Source organism: Panthera leo, chromosome C1 (assembly GCF_018350215.1).
Source record: "Panthera leo isolate Ple1 chromosome C1, P.leo_Ple1_pat1.1, whole genome shotgun sequence".
Classification (NCBI taxonomy): domain Eukaryota; kingdom Metazoa; phylum Chordata; class Mammalia; order Carnivora; family Felidae; genus Panthera; species Panthera leo.
The window spans coordinates 17094847-17116680 of record NC_056686.1 but is presented as its reverse complement, the minus strand read 5'-3'; the positions used below and the strand labels follow the sequence as shown (position 1 = coordinate 17116680).

Below are 21834 nucleotides of genomic sequence, written 5' to 3'. Positions count from 1 at the left end.
CAAAAATAAACATTAAAAAAGAGGAAGAAGAAGAAGAATGGGAGGGACTCTGCAGGGAAGACGTTTCAGAGCTGGGGCTTGAGGGGATGAGTCATGGTAAGTCAAGGAGGTATGAAAAATTCTGGAAACAAGAGGGATTCTGACCCACGGAAATGAGGATCAAAACTCTGCATGTGGAAGGAAAAGCATGAGGCAGGTTACAGAAGGCAGGACAGACAGACTGGGAACAGACTGGGAAGAGCTCAGAATGTCAGGACTGGGAGTCTTCAGGGGGGGTGGGAGGTGCTTGAGGCGTCCACAAGGAATCCACGTGTTTCGGAAAGCCCTCTCTAGTGCAGCATGGCCAATGGTTTGCAGGGGGCAGGAAGCTGTTCACGGAATTACCGCAGGTTTTCTCAATGCAGGAGCAGGGATGGGGACTGTGACAGAGTTGTTGATGATGCCCACCTGGGTATCAGAATTCAGGGTCGCGGAGGCTGCCGGTCTGCCGCTGTCCAACCATGCCACTCCCTGACTCAGCCCTTCCCTGGCTCCCGTGGCTCTCAGGATAAAGCCTGGGGCCCTTCACCTACCATTCAAAGCTCTTCAAGAGCTGTCTCCTTCCTGCCCCTCCAGTCTCATCCTGACCACTTCTCCCAACTCTAGCAATATCTACTGACGTGCAGTTTCCCTAACCAAATTCTTTTCGTAGAGTCTATGCCTTTACAAGCGCTGTTCTTCCCACCAGGAAACTTCTCTGCTCTCCTTCCCCCTTCTTTGTTCAGATGCCTGCTGCTCACCCTTCAGGCTCACTGCAGGGGTTGCCCTTCCCCCTCCAACCTCTCTCCCTTCTCCCATACAGTGCTGTGTATAACGGCATGTGGGTTTTCTCTCCTGGACTGTAAGCTTCCTGAGAGTGGAGATTGAGTTTACTTAACACATCCGCTGGCCCAGGGTGAGGGCTGAGAGGCTGAAGGGAACTCTCCCCAGTAGACCCAGCCTTTTCCTTTTTTAAAAAATTTAAAAAAATTAATTTATGTTTATTTATTTTTGAGAGAGACAGAGAGCAAGTGGAGGAGGGGCAGAGAGAGGGAGACACAGAATCTGAAGCAGGCTCCAGGCTCCCAGCCATTAGCACAGAGCCCAACAAGGGGCTCGAACTCAAGAACCGTGAGATCATGAGTCAAGCCGAAGTGGTACGCCCAATCGACTGAGCCACGTAGGTGCCCCAACCCAGCCTTTTCCTTAAACCAACTTTCCAAAGTCATTTACCATTAGGCTGCTTTTGTTGTTAAATGCTGTCGGTTTGTTAGAGCATGCTGAGATGTCCCACAAGATTTGCCTGTCTCTCTTCCCTCTGGTTCTCATCCCTGGTCAGGGCAACTTCTGGGGCTGCGGGGGGGCTTTTCATTGAGGACCCTCACCAGGTGTATTTACTCCATGTGGATTTCCCGACTGTAGGACCTCAGGCTGGGACCCTGGCGGCAGCCCAGTTATTTCTGCTGTGTAGACAGGACCCCTTCCTCTTCTAGGACGCTTTGACTTGGGGCAGCAGCAGCAGCACCTATTTTGGGAAATGCCTACATTTGGCATTGTTCCTTCTTCCTATTTTCTATTTGGGAAAAGAGCCCAGGATCTGAGCAGAGTAAAGGGAGTCTGAGGTGTGGCTGCCGATAACTTCTATTTGCCAGTGATTTACTTGCCTGGGATCTGCACTAAGACAAAAAGAACTTTTGCATTATTAACAATCATTGATCACAGCCTTCCAAAAAAGAGAGAGATTGAGAGAGATGGAGGTCCCTGGCCAATGACCAAATGGTAAACCAGGAGGGTGAGGTGTGGACAAAGCAGGGGAGGGCCAGGTGTGGAGACAGGAGGACAGAGGAGGACACTAGAAAGTCCAGAGGAACTGCTGATGGTTCGATGGGCCAGATGCCGAACGGTTGTGTGGGCTGCAAATAACCCAGAGGCAGCACTGCTGACCGCTCCCTATACCCCCTAAGGAGACTTGGGGACAAAAACTGTTGCCAAGGACAGAGGTCATTCATCATAATAAAAGGGTCAATTCAAGAAGACATGACAATCCTAATGGTGGATGGATTACCTAATAACAAGGCTTCAAAATACGAGAAGAACAAATAGACGAAAAAGCCCAGAAGATTTGGAAGGTCAGCTCCAGCCGGGCCGTGTTAAACCGGGACAGGAGACGTGTCCAGGCTGTGCTTCTTCAGTGGACAGTTCTCCTTGCTCTCAAGTCTTCTCTCAGCCCTGGTTGTCTGGGACCGGGCGGATTCATCTCGGCACAGGAGGCGGGAGCGGCCCCTGTCTCTCCGACCTCAACTGCGATTCCTTTAGTCCCTCCCGAGGTCCTTGCCTCGGGTCGCTGCCTGGGAATGCCGGTTCCCCACATTTCTGCAGGGTCCACTCCCCGCCTCCTGCCTCTGCTCAGACGCCACTCTCCCAGCGAAGCGACCTCATCTCCCTCTCCCTTCCCTGCTTTATTTTCTGCCGTGCCTTTTATTCTACAAACATTTTTATATGTTTTACTTATTACATGCATGTAAGCTCCATTGGGCCCACATCTGTTTTGTGCACTATGTCCCCCGTGCCTAGAACATGCCTGACACACAGATCACTATTTGTTAAATGAAGAAAAAAAAAAAAAAAATCCCACCAGGGATGAAGGCGCAAGAGAGGTACGGCTGGGGGTCTCTGGGCGTGGCCCACCTCCCACCCGCCCCTGCGGACCCAGTCCGCCCGCTCTCCTACAGGTGCGGCGCGGGGAGTCAGGGGCGGGGCCGGCGCCCACCCACCCCTGCGGCTGGGCCGGGGGTGGCGGCGGGGGCTCGGAGCTCCCCGCCCGGCCGGGACTGGAAGGGGCAGAGCCTGCGGGCCGCGGGCGGGGGGCAGAGTGGGGAGCGAGCCTCGCGGGGGAGGAGCTGGGGGAGGGGAGCGAGGAGGAGCGGCGGGCGCGGTTAGCGGAGCGCGGAGCGCGGAGCGCGAGCCGCAGGGCGCCGGCCGGGGCGGAGGGAGGTGGGGCCGCGAGGGCGCGGGCCGGACCGAGCCCCCGGGGGCGGCGGGGCGGGCGGCGCCGGGAGCTCGGCTGGGGTCGCGGCGGAGATGCGGCGGCCACCGGCGGAGAGACGCGGCGCGAAGCGAGGAAGCAGGACCCGGGCGGGCGAGCCCGGGGTCCGCACCTGCGCGGCCGGGAGCGGGTAAGCGCTCGGAGCCGAGTGCCGCCCGGGGAGGGGCGCACCGGGGCCCTCGCGGCAGCCAGTCCGGCCGCGGCGGCCGTCCCGAGGGCGCTGGGGCGGGGAGAGGGCGCCGCGCCTCGGGGTCTCGGTGACCCCGCGCGGCCCCCTTCTTGGCGCCTTCGGACGGGAAGCGAGCGCGCGCGGGGCAGGTGGTCCCGGAGGACGAGTCCGACCCGCGGGGAGCGTCTGGGGGGCGCCGTCCGGGACGCGGCGGGGGGGGGCCGAGACAGCGCCCGGAGGCGGCTGCGGGGTGCAGGCGCGCGTTCGGGGTGCCCCGCGCCGGGAAGAGACGGGTTGGGGCGGGGGGCGCGCCCCGGGGTCGGGGGCTGCGACGCCCCCGCGTGGCCCCGGGAGGCGGAGGGAAGCCGGGCGCTGCCCCCTGCCGGCCAGGGCTGCGTGCGACGCAGCACGGGGCCGGTTCTTTCTGGAGGGGGAGTTGAATGAGCGAGCGTCCAGTGTGGAGCCTCGGTTTCCAGACCCGAAGCCCGGCAGGCCCTGACTTGCTTTGTGACCTTGGGCAGGTCACTGCCTCTCTTCGAACTTAAGTTTGCACATCTGCGCATCTTCTCCCACCCTGCAGGATCCGTGGGAATAAATGAGATGCTATAAGGATGCCTTTTTATAAACTGTAAAGTTCTATACAAATCCTAGCTAATCATGTAATGTCGGAACTGGAAGGGCGCAAAGAAATCTGCTTTGCTGCAGATGGGGAGAGTGGAGAATAAATCTTGCCCAAGGTCGCATTGCTTGGAAGAGGATATAAGACTAAAGTCCCCTGCCTCACCGGCTCTGGGGAAGGTCGAAGTTAAGAGCAGGTGCTCTCCATCAGATTGTCTGTATTAGCAAACCCGGCTTGGTTATTTACTAGCTGCCTGACCTTGGGGAAGCCCTGAACCTCTCTGAGCGCGGTTTTCTCCCATGTGAAATGGGTTAAGAATGCAGCCTTCCAGGCTTGCCGTGCAAATCAAATGTGGTCTTTGCTCAGCACAGTACCTGGCCACAAGCAACAGCTCAGTCATTAGTGGCAATAATTGCTCTGGTCAAAGTCATCTCTCAGTCTCTTCCTTGGAATCAGCCTCCAGTGTTTTCTAATTGAGCACACATCACCAGTCTGTGCTGCCCTCTGGACTGCACAGCCACTGGCCGGGGTCTCAGCCTTCCTCACAACAACATGGAGGGACGCTTTACCAACAGCAGCAAGCAAGGCCTCTTGGCAGCTGGGCCTTCTCCAGCCTTTGGTCCTGTCCAAGTGGAGAGAAAACTGGTATCCAGCTAGGATGCTGGCTAGAGGGTGACATAGGAGGGAGGGGCTGGCCAGCTGGACATGACTGGGCAGGGCACACGGCCTCCTCTCCTCCCCATGGTGCCTAGTACAGGCCTGGAAATACAGCGTGCTTTCTTAGAGTTTGTCAGTTACATGATGGGTAAATAATGAGGGTAAATTTACAGGGTGGTCCCTTTTCCCCAAGGCCCCAGATGGATGACAGTTCTTCATGAAGTGATGTGACTATAAGCGGAAATACAGATCCTCAGAGCTGGGAGTTCCTGGGACCTGAGAGGTCCCTCTCATTGCAGACAGCTCCTGTCTGAGGCACACAGAGGGGCAGGGGTCTGCCAAGGTCACCAGTAGCCTCCAGCAAAGCTGAATTCTGCAGACGCCGTTCAGTCTTCAACTTTCTCAGCAGCAGATGACCCTGCCGACCGCACCTTTCCTCTGGACACCCTCTCTTCTGGCTCCTGCAATTTAACGCTGTCATACTTGCCCTTCTTCGTCTCTTGGTTTTGCAGGTTTATCTTCCTTTCTACAGCCATTAGCTGCTCTGCTCCTCCAGGCCCTCTGCTCTGCTCATACTAGACACTCTCCCTGGGTGATCTCATCCACCCCATTGGCTTTAGTTACCACCTCTGTGCATGTGACTCATAAAAGTTTGTCTCCAGCTCAGATCTCTCCTCAGGCTGTAGACCCATTTAGGTCTTATCAGCCTCACAGTGTTCTAGACCCTGGGGACATAGCGATGAGCTAGACAGAAGGTATGTTTTGGGAGTTGGTGGGGGTGGAGGGGGGAGACAAGTAACAGATGAGCAGAAAATGCCAGATAGGTTCAAGTGCTAAAATGAGCATCAAGCAGGGTGATGTGATAGAGGAGGAGAACTACTTGATATTGGCTGGTCAAAGCTTTGCCAAAGAGGTGATACTTAAGTGTGGGGCGGGCAGCCGGTAAGAGATGAAGTCAGAGAGGTGGCTTGGGGGGCAGGCAACATAGGGCCTTGTAGGCCACAGTGAGGATTTCGGATTTTGTTCTGAGATGGGAGCCGTTGGAGAGTTTCAGACTGCAGAGAGGGGCTGCTGTGATTTCTGGGCTCAGGTGGGCCTCACAAAGGAGTTCTGTATTGATTGCAAGCCTACTGTGCCACAGTCACTGGAGTGCGGAGGGAATAGGTAGCCCTTCAAGGGGCTTCTAGCACAGGAGTGAGAGGCACAGACAAACCTGGAGTCAGGAGAGGGTTTAAAGGAGGGAGATTTTGCTTCTGCTTCATCAGAAAAGGCTTCCTGGAGGAAGCGGCTTTTGAGAAGGGCCTCAGAGAACAGAGAGCAGATTACATTAGGCATGCATGAAGGCAAGAGTGCCCTTCCGTGCAGAGGGCAATCAGCCTGAACCAAGTGGCTCCAAATGTGTGGGGGGAAGTCAAGGGAGGGGAGACAGGACCTGTAGGAGAGTAAGAGGTGAGGCAAGGGAGGAAGTCTGGGCTGCTCAGAGCAAGATCCTGGGTCTGGCCACTTAAGCACTGTGTGACCTTGAGCTGATTGCATTACCTTTCTTAGCCTCAACGGGCTCATACTTGGAAGTATGAGGGAAGAGAAGGGAGAGGGAGGATGCCAAGTGCTGGGGATGGGTGGATGGGAACAGTATAACGGCTACCAAGGAGGAAACAGAAGGGGCTGGTGTGGATGAGAAAGAAGGTGGCTGTATTGAGTTTGGGACCTCCCAAACTCCCATGAGTGGTGGAAGGAGTGGACAAGTTTCAGCAAAAGGAAAGTGTTGAATTTTATCCCGGGAGTGAAGGTGCAGTTGATGAGTAGATGAGGGGTACCCCACACAGAGGGCACTGGGCTTCCTGACACATGTATACCACTCACCCCCTTCCTGAACTCAAGTCCTGCAGGGAGACAGGCAGTCAGCAAGTGAGCCCAGTGGGGTGGGGAGGAGGGAGTGACCAGTTCCATCTCTTGGGTCCAGAGAAATCTCCAGAGAGCGCGGAGGAGATGGGAGAAAGGGCATTCCAGGTAGAGGGAATAGCCTGGACAAAGGCTCAGAAGAGTGAGAACCACAGTGTTTTTGCAGGAAGAGGTTCCCAGCCACGCAGAGATGGGGTGTTCTGCTGAGTGCAGGTGAATAAGAGGAGGAGAGGAAGGGCTAGATTCTGGATGGGAGAGCAACAGGACGTGAATAAAAAGGAGTCAGGATGCAGGGAGGGCAAGGTTCTCTCAGTCCTGTGGAGCAGGTGTCACTTGCTGACTGCATCTGTCCTCCAGTGCTCAGCTCCATAGCCACTTTCAGAGGGGCTCTCAGAGTTGTGGCAGGTTATCTGTCCCTCCTACTTTCCCCGTGGCTCCCTTCATGCTCCGATGTCATCTCCGTCATGTCATCCCAGGCTCCAGCAGGGTGTTCCTGGGGCCACCGCAAGTCTTCCCAGGGTCCACATATGTTGCTTATGCCAACACGTGGCGGGCTTTAAATAGATAGCTATTAAATGGATGAGGAAACAGGCTCAGAAAAACTTGCCCAAAGTCACAGAGCTAGTAAGTGGCAGAGCTGGGGAGCAAATCCAGTCTACCTGACTCTGAAGCTTGTGCTCCCAACACAGCTGTATTGTGCCTCCCAGCAGGGCGAACAGATGGTGAATAGCAGGTTTGGATCCTGTAAGCACTAACAAATTCAGTGTTTGATTTCTAGGAACTGAATTCCTGTTGTTCATATCTTGTTTATCCAGTCTGGAGAAGACAGCCTCTCGTTTGTCCTGAAAATGGTTTCACCCCATCAGCTCAGGTGTTCTCTGGGGACCCAGATGTGCAGCATGGGGGAGTGGCAGGTTGAACTCCAGGACCCTGGGGTGCAGCCCTAAAGGTTTCTGGTAGAGTGTGGTCTGCCCCGCCAGTCTGCTCTGAGAATTACTCCCCTAGTATGGAAACTCAGACTGAGATGACTGGGAGATTTGAGGATGCCAAAAGCATATGGTGTGAAACGGCCACGAGAGCCACTAGATACTTCTGTCCTGAGTCTCAAGTTCCTGCTGCAAATGGGAGGCAATGGAAGGAGCTCTGACGGGAATCTGAAGACTTGATCTCTGCCTGTGACTCACTGTGTGCCCTTGGGCAAGTGTCTTACTCTCTCTGGGCCTCTCTCCCTGTCAGCACCATGAGGGAGTTGGACTAGAGGATTCCCGAGTCTTTCCCACTCTGACGCTCAGATCCTTCTTAAACCCTAGAGCTGACGTCGCTCTCATCCCTTGCACAACTCATTGTGGTGCAGGAAGCAACAGCATCGCCTTGTCAGAAATGCCGGATCTCAGGTCCCGCTCTGGTCCCATGGAGTCAGGGCCTGCACTTTCCATACAGTCCCCAGGGAGTGCGTGTGCTCCTTCCAGCGTGAGATGTGCTGCAGTGGCTGTTTCTGCCCTCTCTCTGATCTGTGCAGGCGGAGAGGTACGTGCTGAGGGCTGACGGCAGAGCTCATTCAGGTGGGAGTGATGGAGCCTGGCATAGAACACGTCCCCAACAAAGAGTCTGTGAGTGTGTGCAGGCGTGTGTGTGTGGGGGGGCGGGTTTCGTGCAACGAAGGAGGGGGTGGAACTGACTCGTTCACCTTTCCTGAGCGGGGGAGCATGGAGACAGCAAGCTGGACTCCTATCCTAGATCTGCAGTCTCAGACCAGCCATGTCTCGGAGCTGCAGTTCTCTGCCCTGGGAAATGGGAATAATACCAGTAAGACTGACTTCGGAGGTTGTGGTAGGCCTTAAATGAGTTGAGAAAGGAGAAGTGCTTAAAACAGTGCCTGGCATATAACAAGCTCTTGATAACACTGGCCATCACTTTGCTACTACTACCACCGGTCTCGCCCCCGCCCCCACAGCCCCCTGTCCGCCCCAACCCTGCCCCTGGATTGTGATTGTGCGGAGTTCCCAGAGGACCGAGATCCGAAATGACCCCTAGGGGGCGATATCACCCCTGTTGAGAACCCCTGGTTCTAGAACACGGCCAGCCAATAGAAATAGAAAGCAAGCCAGATTGTATATATAAACCACATCTTCTTTATCCATTCATCAGTGGATGGACATTTAGGCTCTTCCATAAAATGCAGTACTACTTGGCAATGAGAAAGCATGAAATCCTGCCATTTGCAGCAACGTGGATGGAATTGGAGGGTATTATGCTAAGTGAAATAAGTCAGAGAAAGACAGATATATGTTTTCATTTATATGTGGAACTTGAGAATCTTAACAGAAGACCATTGAGGAAGGGAAGGGGAAGAATAGAGGTAGGGAGGCAAACCATAAGAGACTCTTAAATACAGAGAACAAACTGAGGGTTGATGGGGGGTGTAGGGGGCGGGGGAAATGGGTGATGGGCATGGAGGAGGGCACCTGTTGGGATGAGCACAGGGTGTTGTATGTAAGCGATGAATCATGGGATCCTAACCCCCAAAACCAAGAGCACACTGTATACATTGTATGTTAGCCAACTTGACAATATATTATATTAAAAAAAAAGAAAGCCACAAAGTTCATTTTAGATTTAGAAAATTTAGAGGTAGCTGTGTTAAAAGAAGAAAAAAGTGAAATTAATTTCAATCATATTTTATTTACTCAATAGGTCCAAAATATTATCATGCAACTGATATAAAAAATTGTTAGTGAGATATTTTATTCTTTTTTTTTAACTATTTGAAACTCAGTGTGTTTTGGGGTGCCTGGGTGGCTCAATAGGGTAAGTGACCAGCTCTTGATTTTGGCTCAGGTCATGATCTCAGAGTTTGTTGAGAGCCCATATAGGGTTCTGTGCTGACAGCGTGAGCCTGCTTGGGATTCATTCTCTCTATCTCTCCCTCTTTCTCTCTCTCTGTCTCTCTCTGTTTCTCTCAAAATAAGTCAATAAACATTAAAAAAGAAAAGGAAAATGACACTCAGTGTGTTTTACACTACAGCACATCTCAGTGGCCACCTTTAAAGCACTCAGTGGCCATGTGTGGCCAGGATTGGCTATTCTAGAGTTTCTCAGCACTGGCTCTCAATCCCAGCTGTGTCACATACTACCTGTGTGGCCTTAGGCCAGTCATTTTCACTTCTCTAGACCTCAGTTTTCTCATCTGTAAAATGGGCATACTAACTCTGCCCCAAGGGGTAGTTAGAGGCAGATGATGAGAGTTTAAAACCCCATTTGCCCACTTTCGCACAAGCATGGGAGAATCTAGTGAGTTGTCAACCAACCACAAAGGCAAGAGCCTTTATGTAACACACTTAGTCTTCCAAGGTGGCCCCTTCCCTGCTGAAAGCTGGTAATAACCCAGTGCCAAGCTGAAAGTAGGAAGAGGCTGAGTTCTCATACTTCCCTGGCTATTGCAAAGGCCTGGAAAACAGGCTTCGCCTGCCTTGGACTTTTTAAAGATAACCAGCGATCACCCAGGCCAGAGGTTCTCAATCTCCTCGAAACATTTAGGGAGCTTGAAAAAATTACAGTGCCTGGGCTCTAGGTGGGTTAAGGACTGGACATTTGTATATATTTTTTTTAACAGTATTTGTATGTTTTTAAAGCTCCCCTAGGAGATTCTAATGCACAGCCAGAGAATCTCTGATCTGGTCCAACCCTCGCATTTTCAAGATGGAGAAACTGAGGCCCAGAGCAGGGACTCACTTATCTGAGGCCACAGAGAGTTCATGACAGAGCCAAGCAAAAGCTCAGGGCTCCCACCTCTCAAGCCAGGCTCTGTTCGCAGAGTCCATTCCTCACCAGTTCAGGGAGACTTTCATAAACAGGTATCGATCTCTTGCTCTGGGTCAGGTGTCAGGGCTGTAGGGGTTAAATAAGACATGGTCCCTGCACTCAAGGTCCGGTGATGGAGACAGTCCAGCATGGTAAGCACTATGTGGTGGTCAACCAGAAGCAGGATATCTAACCCAAGCTGGGCTGGGGGGAGGTTAGGGAAGGCCTCCTGGGGAGATACCAGAGCTTAGTCCTGAAGTGTGATTTGGGTTAGGCAAGCAGAGGGGATACTTTCCAGGCAGAGGACACAACAGGGACAGAGGTTCAGAGCAGGAAACAGCACTGGGCACCCTGTGCCATGAAAACTACCAAATCTGTGCCACCAGAGTACAAAGGTCACAGCCAGCTGGGTCAGGAGATGATGCTGGAAATATAAATAAAGACCAATTCATAAAGGGTCTCTTAGAGCAAGCTGTGAAGCTGGGACTGAATCCCAGGTGCCTTGGGAGCCACTAGAGGATTGTAAAAGAGTGACATGGTCAGACTTTTAGTTAAAAGGAAGATTCTGGATGTGATATGGTAAGTGAATAGAGAGGGGCCAGGAGTGGCAGCAGGGAGACCATTTAAGCCAAAGAAGATGGTGGCCTGAAACAGGAGAGTGGTGGCAAGGGCAGAGAAGGGAGAAAAGAGCCAAGGCAGAGTTAGGTTTATGCATTAGAATTTAGTTATTCAGCAAATGAGGGGACTATATCAGTCAGCTATTGCTGTGTAACAAACCATCCCCAAACTGAGTGGATTAAAAGGACATTTATTACTACGAGTCATGCATCTGGAGATTGGCTGATTTAATCTGAAATTGGCTGGGCATTTCTACTGGTTTAGCTGGGCTCACACGTGCATCTGTTGGTCAGTTGGGGGGCTCTGTTCTAGGCTGGCTTTGGCTGGGGCAGTTGGCTGAAGTGGCCCTGCTTCATGTGTCTTCGCCTCCTCTCAGGACCAGTGGGCTCACCCGTACGTGTTCTCATGGCAATGGCAGAGTGCAAGTGGCAACATGCACAGCCTCTTCAAGACTAAATCTGAAACTGGCTCATTGTCATTTCTGCCTCATGCTGTTGACTATAGCTAGTCCATGCTGAATTCGGACTTGAGGGACAAGGAAATATACCCCTCCTTTTGACAGGGGAAGGTGGAGGCAGCACAGGGTAGTAGAAACACTGAGCTGAGCTGCGAGGGGTGCCAACCCTCGCTATGTGGTCCTGGACAAGGCACCTGCCTCTCTGGGCATCAGCAATCTCAGCTGATTAGATTGGATTGCATCATTTAAAATGTTCCTTCTAGGGTGCCTGGGTGGCTCAGTTGGTTAAGCACCCAACCTCGACTCAGGTCATGATCTCTCAGGTCTGTGAGTTTGAGCCCCACGTCGAGCTCTGTGCTGAAAGCTCCGAGCCTGCCTGGAGCCTGCTTCAGATTCTGTGTCCCTCTGTCCCTCTACCCCTTCCCCACTCATGCTCTGTCTCTCTCAAATGAATAAACATTTACAGTTTAAAAAAAATAATAAAAATAAAATGTTCCTTCTAAACATGTTTGCCAGTGGGGCACCTGGGTGTCTCAGTCAGTTGAGTGTCCGACTTTGGCTCAGGTCGTGATCTCGCAGTCCATGAGTTCGAGCCCCGCGTCGGGCTCTGTGCTGACAGCTCGGAGCCTGGAGCCTGCTTCAAATTCTGTGTCTCCCTCTCTCTCTCTGCCCCTCCCCTACTCATACTCTGTCTCTCCCTCTGTCAAAAATAAATAAACATTAAAAAAATTTAAATCATGTTTGCCGGAGGGGGACTGTTAATTATAACTAACTGTAATTGAGGGAGCATTTACTATATGGCTGGGCTTTCTGTTCAGCTCACTAATACATAACAGCAGTTTGAGGTTCGTATTGTTATTATCCCCATCTTCTTTCTTCCTTTCTCCCTCCCTTCTTTCCTTTAAAAGATTTTATTCTTAAGTAATCCCTATACCCAGCGTAGGGCTCTGTACCCAACCCCGAGATCAAGAGTCGCACACTCCACCGATGGAGCCAGCCAGGCGCACCTTGTCCCCATTTTCCACCTGAAGAAACAGCTCAGAGAAGTTAAGTGACAAGCCCAGGGTCTCCTTTTGACCCGTAGAACTGGTGGCTAAGGTTCTTAGGCACTTAGGCACTTAACCACTACTTTTTTTTTTTTTTTATTTTTTTTTTCAACGTTTTTAATTTATTTTTGGGACAGAGAGAGACAGAGCATGAACGGGGGAGGGGCAGAGAGAGAGGGAGACACAGAATCTGAAACAGGCTCCAGGCTCCGAGCCATCAGCCCAGAGCCTGACGCGGGGCTCGAACTCACGGACCGTGAGATCGTGACCTGGCTGAAGTCGGACGCTTAACCGACTGCGCCACCCAGGCGCCCCAACCACTACTTTTTTTGGGTAAACGTTTTACAAAAACAAAAGTGCCCCAAACACACGTGTACAGCCTGATGAACTTTCAAAGAGGAGCACACCCAGCTGGAGAAGTAGAACATGACCTTCATTCACCCAGAAGCCCTCTCGTGCTCCCTCCCAGTCACTGCATCCCCTTGCCTCAAGGGCAACACTCTCACATGACTTCCATCCGTGTAGGTGAGTTTTGCCTGTTCTTGAACTTTATGAAATTTGAATCACATGTGGTATCACAGTGTTGAGCATAAGAAGCTTCTTCTGTATGGTTGTGTGTAGGGGGCAGTTGGCATTCCCTCTCATTGATGTGTGATATTCTGTTGGATGGATATGCCACAATCATTTGTCCCTTCTTCCACTGCTGTCTGTTTGGGTAGTTTTCAGTTTATGGCCGTTAAATAGTGCCTATGTGAGCAATTCTTACACAAGTGTTTAGGCGGATGTACATGCATGTTTTTGTTAGTTCTAGAGCTGGGAGTGGAGGTTTTTGGTCAGCGGTTTAGCTATGTTTTATCTTCTACATTTTCCAGATTTTATAATTAGAGAAACGGGTGAAAGATTGACTCGCTCAAGATACTAATTAGAAGTCAAAACTTGCACTCAGATGTAGATAGATACACACGCACGTACATACCCCCGTTAACACTTTTCTAGTCTCACCCACCTACATTATTTCATGCTCCTGATGCCCCCCAGGAGGTAAAGTTGATACTGTGATTTTACAGGGAAGGAAACTGAGGCTGAGGGAGGTCCCATGCCATAGAGAGAAGGAGACGATATAACAAATGTGGATGCGCTTTGTAAAATATAAAGCACTCTGGGGTGCCTGGGTGGGTCAGTCGATCAAGTGTCCGACTTCGGTTCAGGTCATGATCTCACGTTTCATGGGTTCGAGCCCCACATTGGGCTCTGTGCTGACAGCTCAGAGCCTGGAGCCTGCCTCAGATTCTGTGTTTCTCTCTCTCTCTCTCTCGAAAATAAATAAACATTAAAAAAAGATAAAATGTAAAGCACTCTTCAGATTTGTGGAGAATGATTTCCCCATCCAGGGCTCATGCAGCCATACCGCACGGCTTTTAGAGAAAGATCAGACAACAATTTCTCTGGGGGGTATTTTTCCTGCTGCAACAAATCTTTATCACAGAACCCTGTTTTGTTTTGTTTTGTTTTGTTTTTCCTTACAAAAGGATGAGCCTGGCTTCTGAGGCTACATTAAACCCACATATCCTCTTGGTTTCTGGCAAGGTTTTATGACTCCATTAAGATAAAGATCCTTCAGAAAGGGGAGGTGACTGATCTTCTGCAAACCGAATGAGCCCTGGGTAGGAAACCCTTGTTAAGACGGCTCCAAAGAGGCCCTGCTGGGGACCAGCCACTGTCTGGGCTTGTACCCTTCCCACTGAATCCACAGAGCAGTTCTGGGAGAAAGGTGCTATTACCCCAATTTACAGATGAAGAAGAAATCCCAGGAGGTGAAATGACTGGCCTCCATTTCACAGTTGGGATTGTTTGGAGAGGAAGGAACCCAGAAATCCTGCTGGGGGCCTGTTGGACTGTTTCTCAGTCCATTTGAACTGGCTCAACTAGGAAAAGCATGAGCTGGTACAAACAAGGTTTCCTGGGTACAGAGGTTACTCATGGACATCCAAGAATAGGAAGGAGTGCCATTGGGTCTGGAAGCTTCCTTTCTCCTCTCTTGAGGTAGGTGGTTCTCCTTTCTCTGCTCTTTTCTCTGTTCCCTCCCTTCTGCCTCTCTCTGCAGACCTCTTTTCTTATTTACCACCGCTTTTCTGCGGCCCCCAAACCTGCCTTGGCCTCAGTCATGACAGTGGCCAGACATCAGCCTCAGGATCCTTAGCTTGAAGTTTGTTCCCCTTCCATCATCAATCCATTAACCTGCTCACGGTCTCTTTGCTGAATTCCCAGGAGAGAATCTGATTGGTTCATTTGGGGTCCCATGTCACCCTGGTCCAATCAGCTGTGGGTAGAGGTGGTCTGTGGAACAAGTTGAGAATGAGACTCTGGTTTCCACCACCGCCCCTACCCCTCCCCCCCCCCCCTTCTCACAGCAGAGACATTAGAGCTGAGGGTGTACGGTGTAGCTGGGGTCTGTGTAACTTGATTTCAGGGAGATGCTACTGGGCTGAGGGGAGTCCTCGCTGCTGCCATGATGGCTCCCGGGGGTGGGCAGGAGAGAAGCTCCCTAGTGTGGCTGGTAGTTCCGACAATGGCAGACATCACTCACCAAAATGGATATTGGTGACTTGTTGGACAGTGGACAGAAGACACCTTGTTGCCTGCAGACCTGAATGTACTCGGACGCATCATAGAGAAACCAGAGAACTCGTCATTCACTATGTTGGGCATTTGGATCCATGATCTTATCAGTTCTCCCCAAGCTCCTTTGAGGAATGGATTATCATCTCCATCACTGAGGCTATGCAGGCCCAGAGAGCTTAAGTGACTTGTCCAGTGGCCATAGCAAGAAAATGGACAGCAGGAATTGGAACCCGATCCTGCCTGACTTAAAATGTATGCTTTTAGCCATTGCCTGCCATCTTTGTTACCCTCATTACATTTGTTCAGGTCTCCACAATTTAATGCACATCATGTACATGATCTTATTGGAAGTACTAAACACCCTTTGGGGCAGCATAGCCATGCTTATGTTCCCATTTTACCAAGGAAAAAATTGAGGGTCAAAGAGAAGTCGTGACTTGCCCTTGGTTACCTGCTGGTGGGTGGCAGAGCTGGGACCAGAACCCAGAACTTCTGGATTCAAATGTATCAACAGGTATTAATGTATCAAAATATATCAGTGCTACTCTTGGTAGTAGGGTTCTTTTTGTTTTTTTTACAATGTACAAAACTGATTAAGAAAAATTACAAATCTATCATTCCCTACAAAAGAGTGTATCTAAAATATACATACAGTTCAAAGAATAATAATAAACATCTATGTACCTACCACCACCTCAAGAAATAGAACATCATTGATACCTTTAAAAACCCTCCACCATCATATTCCTGCATTTTCTCCCCTCCAGGGGTGACCACCGTCCTGGATTTTATATTTAATATTTCCTTGCTTTTCCTTATGGCTTTGCCACATATATTTGTATCTCTAGAGAGTGTGTTTCTTCTTACGTGTCTTTGGCTTTGGCACTAAGTGTTGGTGAGACGCACCCACTTTGACGCATGCAGCTTTGGTTTACTTAGGTTTGCTTCTCCGTGGTACTTTCAGAGGAAAACGCCACGTTCTACCACTCTGCTGTGGATGGACGTTGGGTGGTTTCTAGTTGTTCGTTCTAATCAACGCCACCGTGACCATTCTTGTTCCTCTCTGCTGGTGAACACAGAGAACAGTTTCTCTGCTGTGTGTAAATTACTGGGTGGTGAGGTAATCGTTGCATCTTTTGCCTTATGAGATAATATCAGATTGTTTGCTAACGAGGTTCCTCCACTTCACGCTCTACTAGTGGTAGGTGACAATTCCTGTTGGTCCACACCCTCACCAAATGACGTGACATGACAGATTCAAAATGTTTTACCTATTGGCTAGGTGGATATGGTATCTCACTGTTTTTGTTTTTTGTTTTTTAAGTTTATGTCTTTATTTTGAGAGACAGAGCATAAGCAGAGAGAGAGGGAGAGAGAGAGAATCCCAACCAGGCTCCGCACTGTCAGCACAGAGCCTGACTCAGGGCTTGAACTCACGAACAGTGGGATGGTGACCTGAGCCAAAATCAAGAGTCAGACACTTAACCAACTGAGCCACCCAAGTGCCCCCTCACTGTTGTCTTAATTTGCTTTAATTTGTTTTAACCAGTTTCACTCCTGGAAGCACATCTATTATTTGCAGTGCGATAGGAGAGGTAGTTGTTTACAGAGCTACAGTCTTTGTCTCCAAAGGTGGCTGGGTTATGGGAAATGCCCCCAACTTTGTCTAGGGTAGGGAAGGGCAGCGGGCAGGAGAGGAGGGAGGCAGCCTCAGAATCGTGTGGCTTCCCTCAGAATTCCAGCCCAGAATTCCTAACCAAGGTAAGCCACCCTGCCCTTCCCAAGATGTCACCCACCAGCCTCCCAGGCCTTTCTGAGCCCACGCCTTTCACTGAATGAGGTCATTGGAATGCCTGAAACGCAAGGAGTGACTGCATGGGTTTGTGGGGGCAAGCATACAGTCTTTCGTGAGAAAAGACTGCACCGAGTCTGTCTGGAAAGGAGAAGATTCCAAAGAATCCAACCCAACTTCACATTTTCCATGTGAACCAAAGTGGGAGAAAAACCAGAGGCTTTTGAGGTGGAGCACAGAGCGAGAGGGGTCAGGAGAGGCCATCATTTTCACCTATCATCGTGAGGCCCCAAACCAGTTTCACTCCTGGAAGCACATGTGCCTTAAGGCTTTTTCTTCCTGATCAAGGCAGCGTGAAGAAGGATGGAAATTTCAAGAGTGGCTCTGGACCCAGTTTTTCCACTTCCACCTGAGTGACCTTGGGCAGTTATGTCACCTCTGTGAGTGTGGTCAGCTCATTTGTAAGGTGGGGGCCACACTGCCCACATCACAGGGGTGACTCTTGGCCCCAGGGCCAGCTCCATGCCTGGAACATAGCAAGAGCTCTATGGAAGACACAATAATAATACCCTTCAAACTTTGGGAATGTTTTTTGTTTTTTTGTTTTTTTAATTTTTTTTTTTAACGTTTATTTATTTTTGAGATAGAGAGCATGAAAGGGGGAGAGTCAGAGAGAGGGAGACACAGAATCTCAAACAGGTTCCAGGCTCTGAGCTGTCAGCACAGAGCCGGACGCGGGGCTTGAACTCACGGACCGTGAGATCATGACCTGAGCCGAAGTCAGCCGCTTAACCGACTGAGCCACCCAGACGCCCCTTTGGAAATGTTTTTGAGCAGGTGGTTTAAGATTGGTTTTCTTAAATTGAGACTGTTTCCCCACCTCTATGAAGATATTTAAAAAAATTTTTTTTTTTAATATTTGTTATTTTGAAAGAGAGAGAGAGACAGAGTGCATACAGGGGAGAGGCAGAGAGAGAGGGAGACACAGAATCCGAAGCAGGCTCCAGGCTCTGAGCTGTCACCACAGAGCCCGACGTGGGGCTTGAACTCACGGACTGTGAGATCATGACCTGAGCCGAAGTCGCTCAACCGACTGACCCACCCAGGTGCCCCGGTACTGTTCTTGGTAACCCTGTATATCAGGGGCTACCCATGGGCCCCACAGACTTCAGCTGGGCTCATGCCAGAGATGGGCCTTGTAGAGAGCGGGCTCTGGTTTCTCTCACCCTGATCACTGATTTGGGGTCCCAACTTCCAAGAACCCCACATCTCTAAAAACTGAAACTCAGATTCAAGCCCAGAGGGGCACAGAGGAGAAAATGAGTCTTTAAGGTTTTTTGTGGCCAAACTGCCAGTTTCCATTTAGAAAGCTGACTACATTTTCTGGATTTGAACTTTCACTGTGAAAAAATGCTTAAGGTTTTAATTTTTTTTTTTTTTGCAATTAACCTCTTCACTAACCAAAAGGTGTTTCTGTTTTTGCTTTTTTCGTTTGCTTTAAGAATCATGCATGCTCAGGGGTGCCTGGGTGGCTCAGTTGGTTGAGCGTCTGACTTCAGCTCAGGTCATGATCTCGTAGTTGAGTTCGAGCCCCACGTCAGGCTCTGTGCTGACAGCTCCGGAGCCTGGAGCCTGCTTCAGATTCTGTGTCTCCCTTTCTTTCTGCCCCTCCCCTCCTCATGCTCTGTCTCTCTCTGTCTCAAAAATAAATAAACATTTAAGAAAAAAAGCATCATGCATGCTCATTCTAGGAAATTCGGAAAATTTTTATGAATAGAAGAAAGGTCACCTCCCCCTCCCCAATTCCTAGAGAAAAACATTGTAAAAATGTGGTATCTTTCCTGGTGACCCTTTTTTCTTTTCTTTTCTTTTCTTTTCTTTTCTTTTCTTTTCTTTTCTTTTCATTTCATTTCATTTCTTTTCTTTTCTTTTCTTTTCTTTTCTCTTCTTTTCCTGTGTGTGGAGTTATTTTGTTTACTTTTCAGATTCATAATTTACAAAGCTGATTTCATGTATTTATAACAAGCCTGTGATGCTTCCAACAGCTCTGTCCCCTCTGGGAATTGTGGGGGTGGGGCACATTGCCCTCTCCCGTATTCTCCCTACACTTCTGACAATGCCAGTGTCACTGCACCATTGCCAGCACTAAGCAGTATACTTTTAAACTTACGGTTAATCTCAAGCGTCTACATTGCCCTTCTAAAACCTCTTTCCTCTTTTTCTTTTTTAAGCCCTAGAGCTCTGAACATGTGCCCCTGTCGATGAACCCATGGTGATCTGTGTGTTTTGCCTTCTTCCAGCTCATGCACACTTCAGGTCTTGGTAACCAGAATGTTTTGTCTATTCAGGCTCAAACCGATCACTGGGACAGGAACCGATGTTAAGTGCCACATGATGTGTCAAGATGAACCTGGGGAAACGGTGAGCTATTGACTGGACTGCTTTTCTGAATCTGCTGGTACTTCTTTTAAAATTTTTAAAAGCTCCCCAGAGGAAACCTGAAACCCAGACTCTTCTCAGAATAGGATGGGGGAAATTCTGAAGTTTTCATTAAACACATTTATCCCTCAAGCTTTGGAAGGAGCCAAAATGCCAAAAGCAAGAGTCCCAAAGCATTGCCCACACTGGTGTATGATATTCTGATAAATGTCTAACAAATTCAGCACATGTCCCCTGGGCTTGACCGTTTGCCGGACAAACTTTCAGAATAGTGAGACATCTTGGGATTCATCCCATTTAGGAAAGACCTTTAACTACCAGCTGTCGTCTCAATGTTCTTCAAATAGTCGAGTCTTCTCGAGGTCCTATCACTGTGGTCTGTTCTGATGGAAGGTTCCCACCAGCGTGCAACAGAAGGATGACCTTGCTCTGTAAGCAGGACAACTGTGAAAGGAGCTGGGGGTGTCAAAGTCTGTGGGAAGAGAGAGCCACCTAGAATGTCCCTGCCAAACCAGCCACTGAAAGACCTTCTCCAGGAGGCCTCTAACAGATCCCTGAATGCTACAGAAACCCCAGAGACTTGGGGTCCAGGGACACTCCGGGCCCTCAAGATCTCTCTTGCTCTGCTCCTTTCCATCATCACACTGGCCACGGTCCTTTGCAACGCCTTTGTGCTTACCACCATCTTCCTCACCAGGAAGCTCCACACCCCAGCTAACTATCTCATCGGCTCCTTGGCCATGACGGACCTCTTAGTCTCCATCTTGGTCATGCCCGTCAGCATCGCCTATACCATCACCCACACCTGGAGCTTTGGCCAGATCCTGTGTGACATCTGGCTGTCTTCTGATATCACGTGCTGCACGGCCTCCATCCTGCATCTCTGTGCCATTGCTCTGGACAGGTACTGGGCCATCACTGACGCCCTGCAGTATAGTAAACGCCGGACAGCGGGCCGCGCGGCCGCCATGATTGCCACCGTCTGGGTCATCTCCATCTGTATCTCCATCCCGCCACTCTTCTGGCGGCAGGCCAAAACTCACGAGGAGATGTCAGACTGCCTGGTGAACACGTCTCAGCTCTCCTACACCATCTACTCCACGTGTGGGGCCTTCTACATCCCTTCTGTGTTGCTCATCATCCTCTATGGCCGCATCTACGTGGCCGCCCGGAACCGCATCCTGAATCCGCCTTCACTCTATGGGAAGCGCTTCACCACGGCCCATCTCATCACGGGCTCTGCGGGGTCCTCGCTCTGCTCCCTCAGCTCCAGCCTCCATGAGGGGCATTCCCATGCGGCTGGCTCCCCTCTCTTTTTCAACCACGTGAAAATCAAGCTGGCTGATAGTGTCCTGGAGCGGAAGAGGATTAACGCCGCTCGAGAGAGGAAAGCCACCAAAACCCTGGGGATCATTCTGGGGGCCTTTATCATCTGCTGGCTGCCCTTCTTTGTCGCATCTCTGGTCCTTCCCATCTGCCGGGACTCCTGCTGGCTCCACCCAGCGCTCTTTGACTTCTTCACCTGGCTAGGGTATTTAAACTCCCTCATCAATCCGATAATATATACTGCGTTTAACAAAGAGTTTCGGCAAGCATTTCAGAAAGTGGTCCATTTCCGGAAAGCCTCCTAGTCTTATTTGGTGGTGACTCTTGTTATCTTTTGTGACCTGTAACCCAACTGGAATTGTCTTGTTTGTTTCTCCAGAGATTTGGGCCAATCCTGGGCTCTTGGGTTTTGGTTCCATCAATAGAATTGTTCGGCGTTCTCTTCCTCCTGTTGTCTTCTTGACTTCGGTGCCACCAAAAGCTTTGTGAAGGGGGACAAGACCGGAGATTCCACTTATTATTCCAATATTTTCACAGCTCCTCCATGTTGGAAGAAATGCAACCCACAGGATTCCCCGTTGATTCGGTTCAGAAGGGAAGCTGTCTGACTCTGTAGAAAGATCCCAGGTACAAATGGGAGGCTTTCTGGTTTACCTAAGTTTTGTATGGAGCTCAATGTAGGGTAGATGAGGTGAATGACCTGAGCCGAAAGAGAATTGGGAGTCAGGATGGAGGGGTCTCCATTCCATATGGAGCCTTGATTGGAAAATAACACCCAGATCAACTGCCATGTATCCTTCCTCCTTCCCCAGTATCTCTGTACCACCTTAATGTTCTGAAAAGTTAAAGACCACAATCACCCTCTCTGAAGTAGATCGACAGGCTTTGGACCCACCAAGCTTTGAGTGGGACACCATTCTGAATTTTGTTTTCTGAATTATTTTTTTACATCCTGTTCTCATCAGAGATCTTAAGATGTTGAGTCTTGTCGAATAAAAAGCATGAGACGTCATGGTCAGTAGAGTCTTTGGGTAATCTCCCCCCTCTCCCTGGATGGAGAAGCCTTTCAGTTCACTTCAGTCTCCCGTATTTATTGAGCACCTACCACAGGCCAGGCCCTGTGCCAAAATCCTGGCATCTGTTATCTCAGTAGAGCCTCATCACAATGAGAGCCAGTCTCACATGATGATTAAAGCTGAGGGTCTGATGCCTCAGTTCAAAACCAAGTACTACCAATTTCTAGCAAGGTGGCCTTGGACAAGTTTCTTAATCCTTCTTTGCCTCACTTTCCTCAACTGTAAAATGGGAATCAGAATAGGCAC

General features: G+C 50.1%; 1 protein-coding gene across 1 annotated transcript; it reads left to right on the top strand.

Annotated features, from left to right (window-relative positions):
* Positions 1–3100: 3100 nt before the first annotated feature.
* Positions 3101–21506, top strand: HTR1D (5-hydroxytryptamine receptor 1D). Its single transcript, XM_042951627.1, has 2 exons — positions 3101–3194; positions 19096–21506. Exon 2 carries the CDS (start codon positions 19684–19686, stop codon positions 20815–20817), a length of 1134 nt encoding a protein of 377 aa, XP_042807561.1. The 5' UTR covers positions 3101–3194; positions 19096–19683; the 3' UTR covers positions 20818–21506.
* The last annotated feature ends 328 nt before the right edge of the window (positions 21507–21834 follow it).

What these genes read in the sequence shown, in the direction of transcription:
- HTR1D (XM_042951627.1), top strand. Translation starts at nt 19,684, where the DNA reads ATGTCCCTGCCAAACCAGCCACTGAAAGACCTTCTCCAGGAGGCCTCT.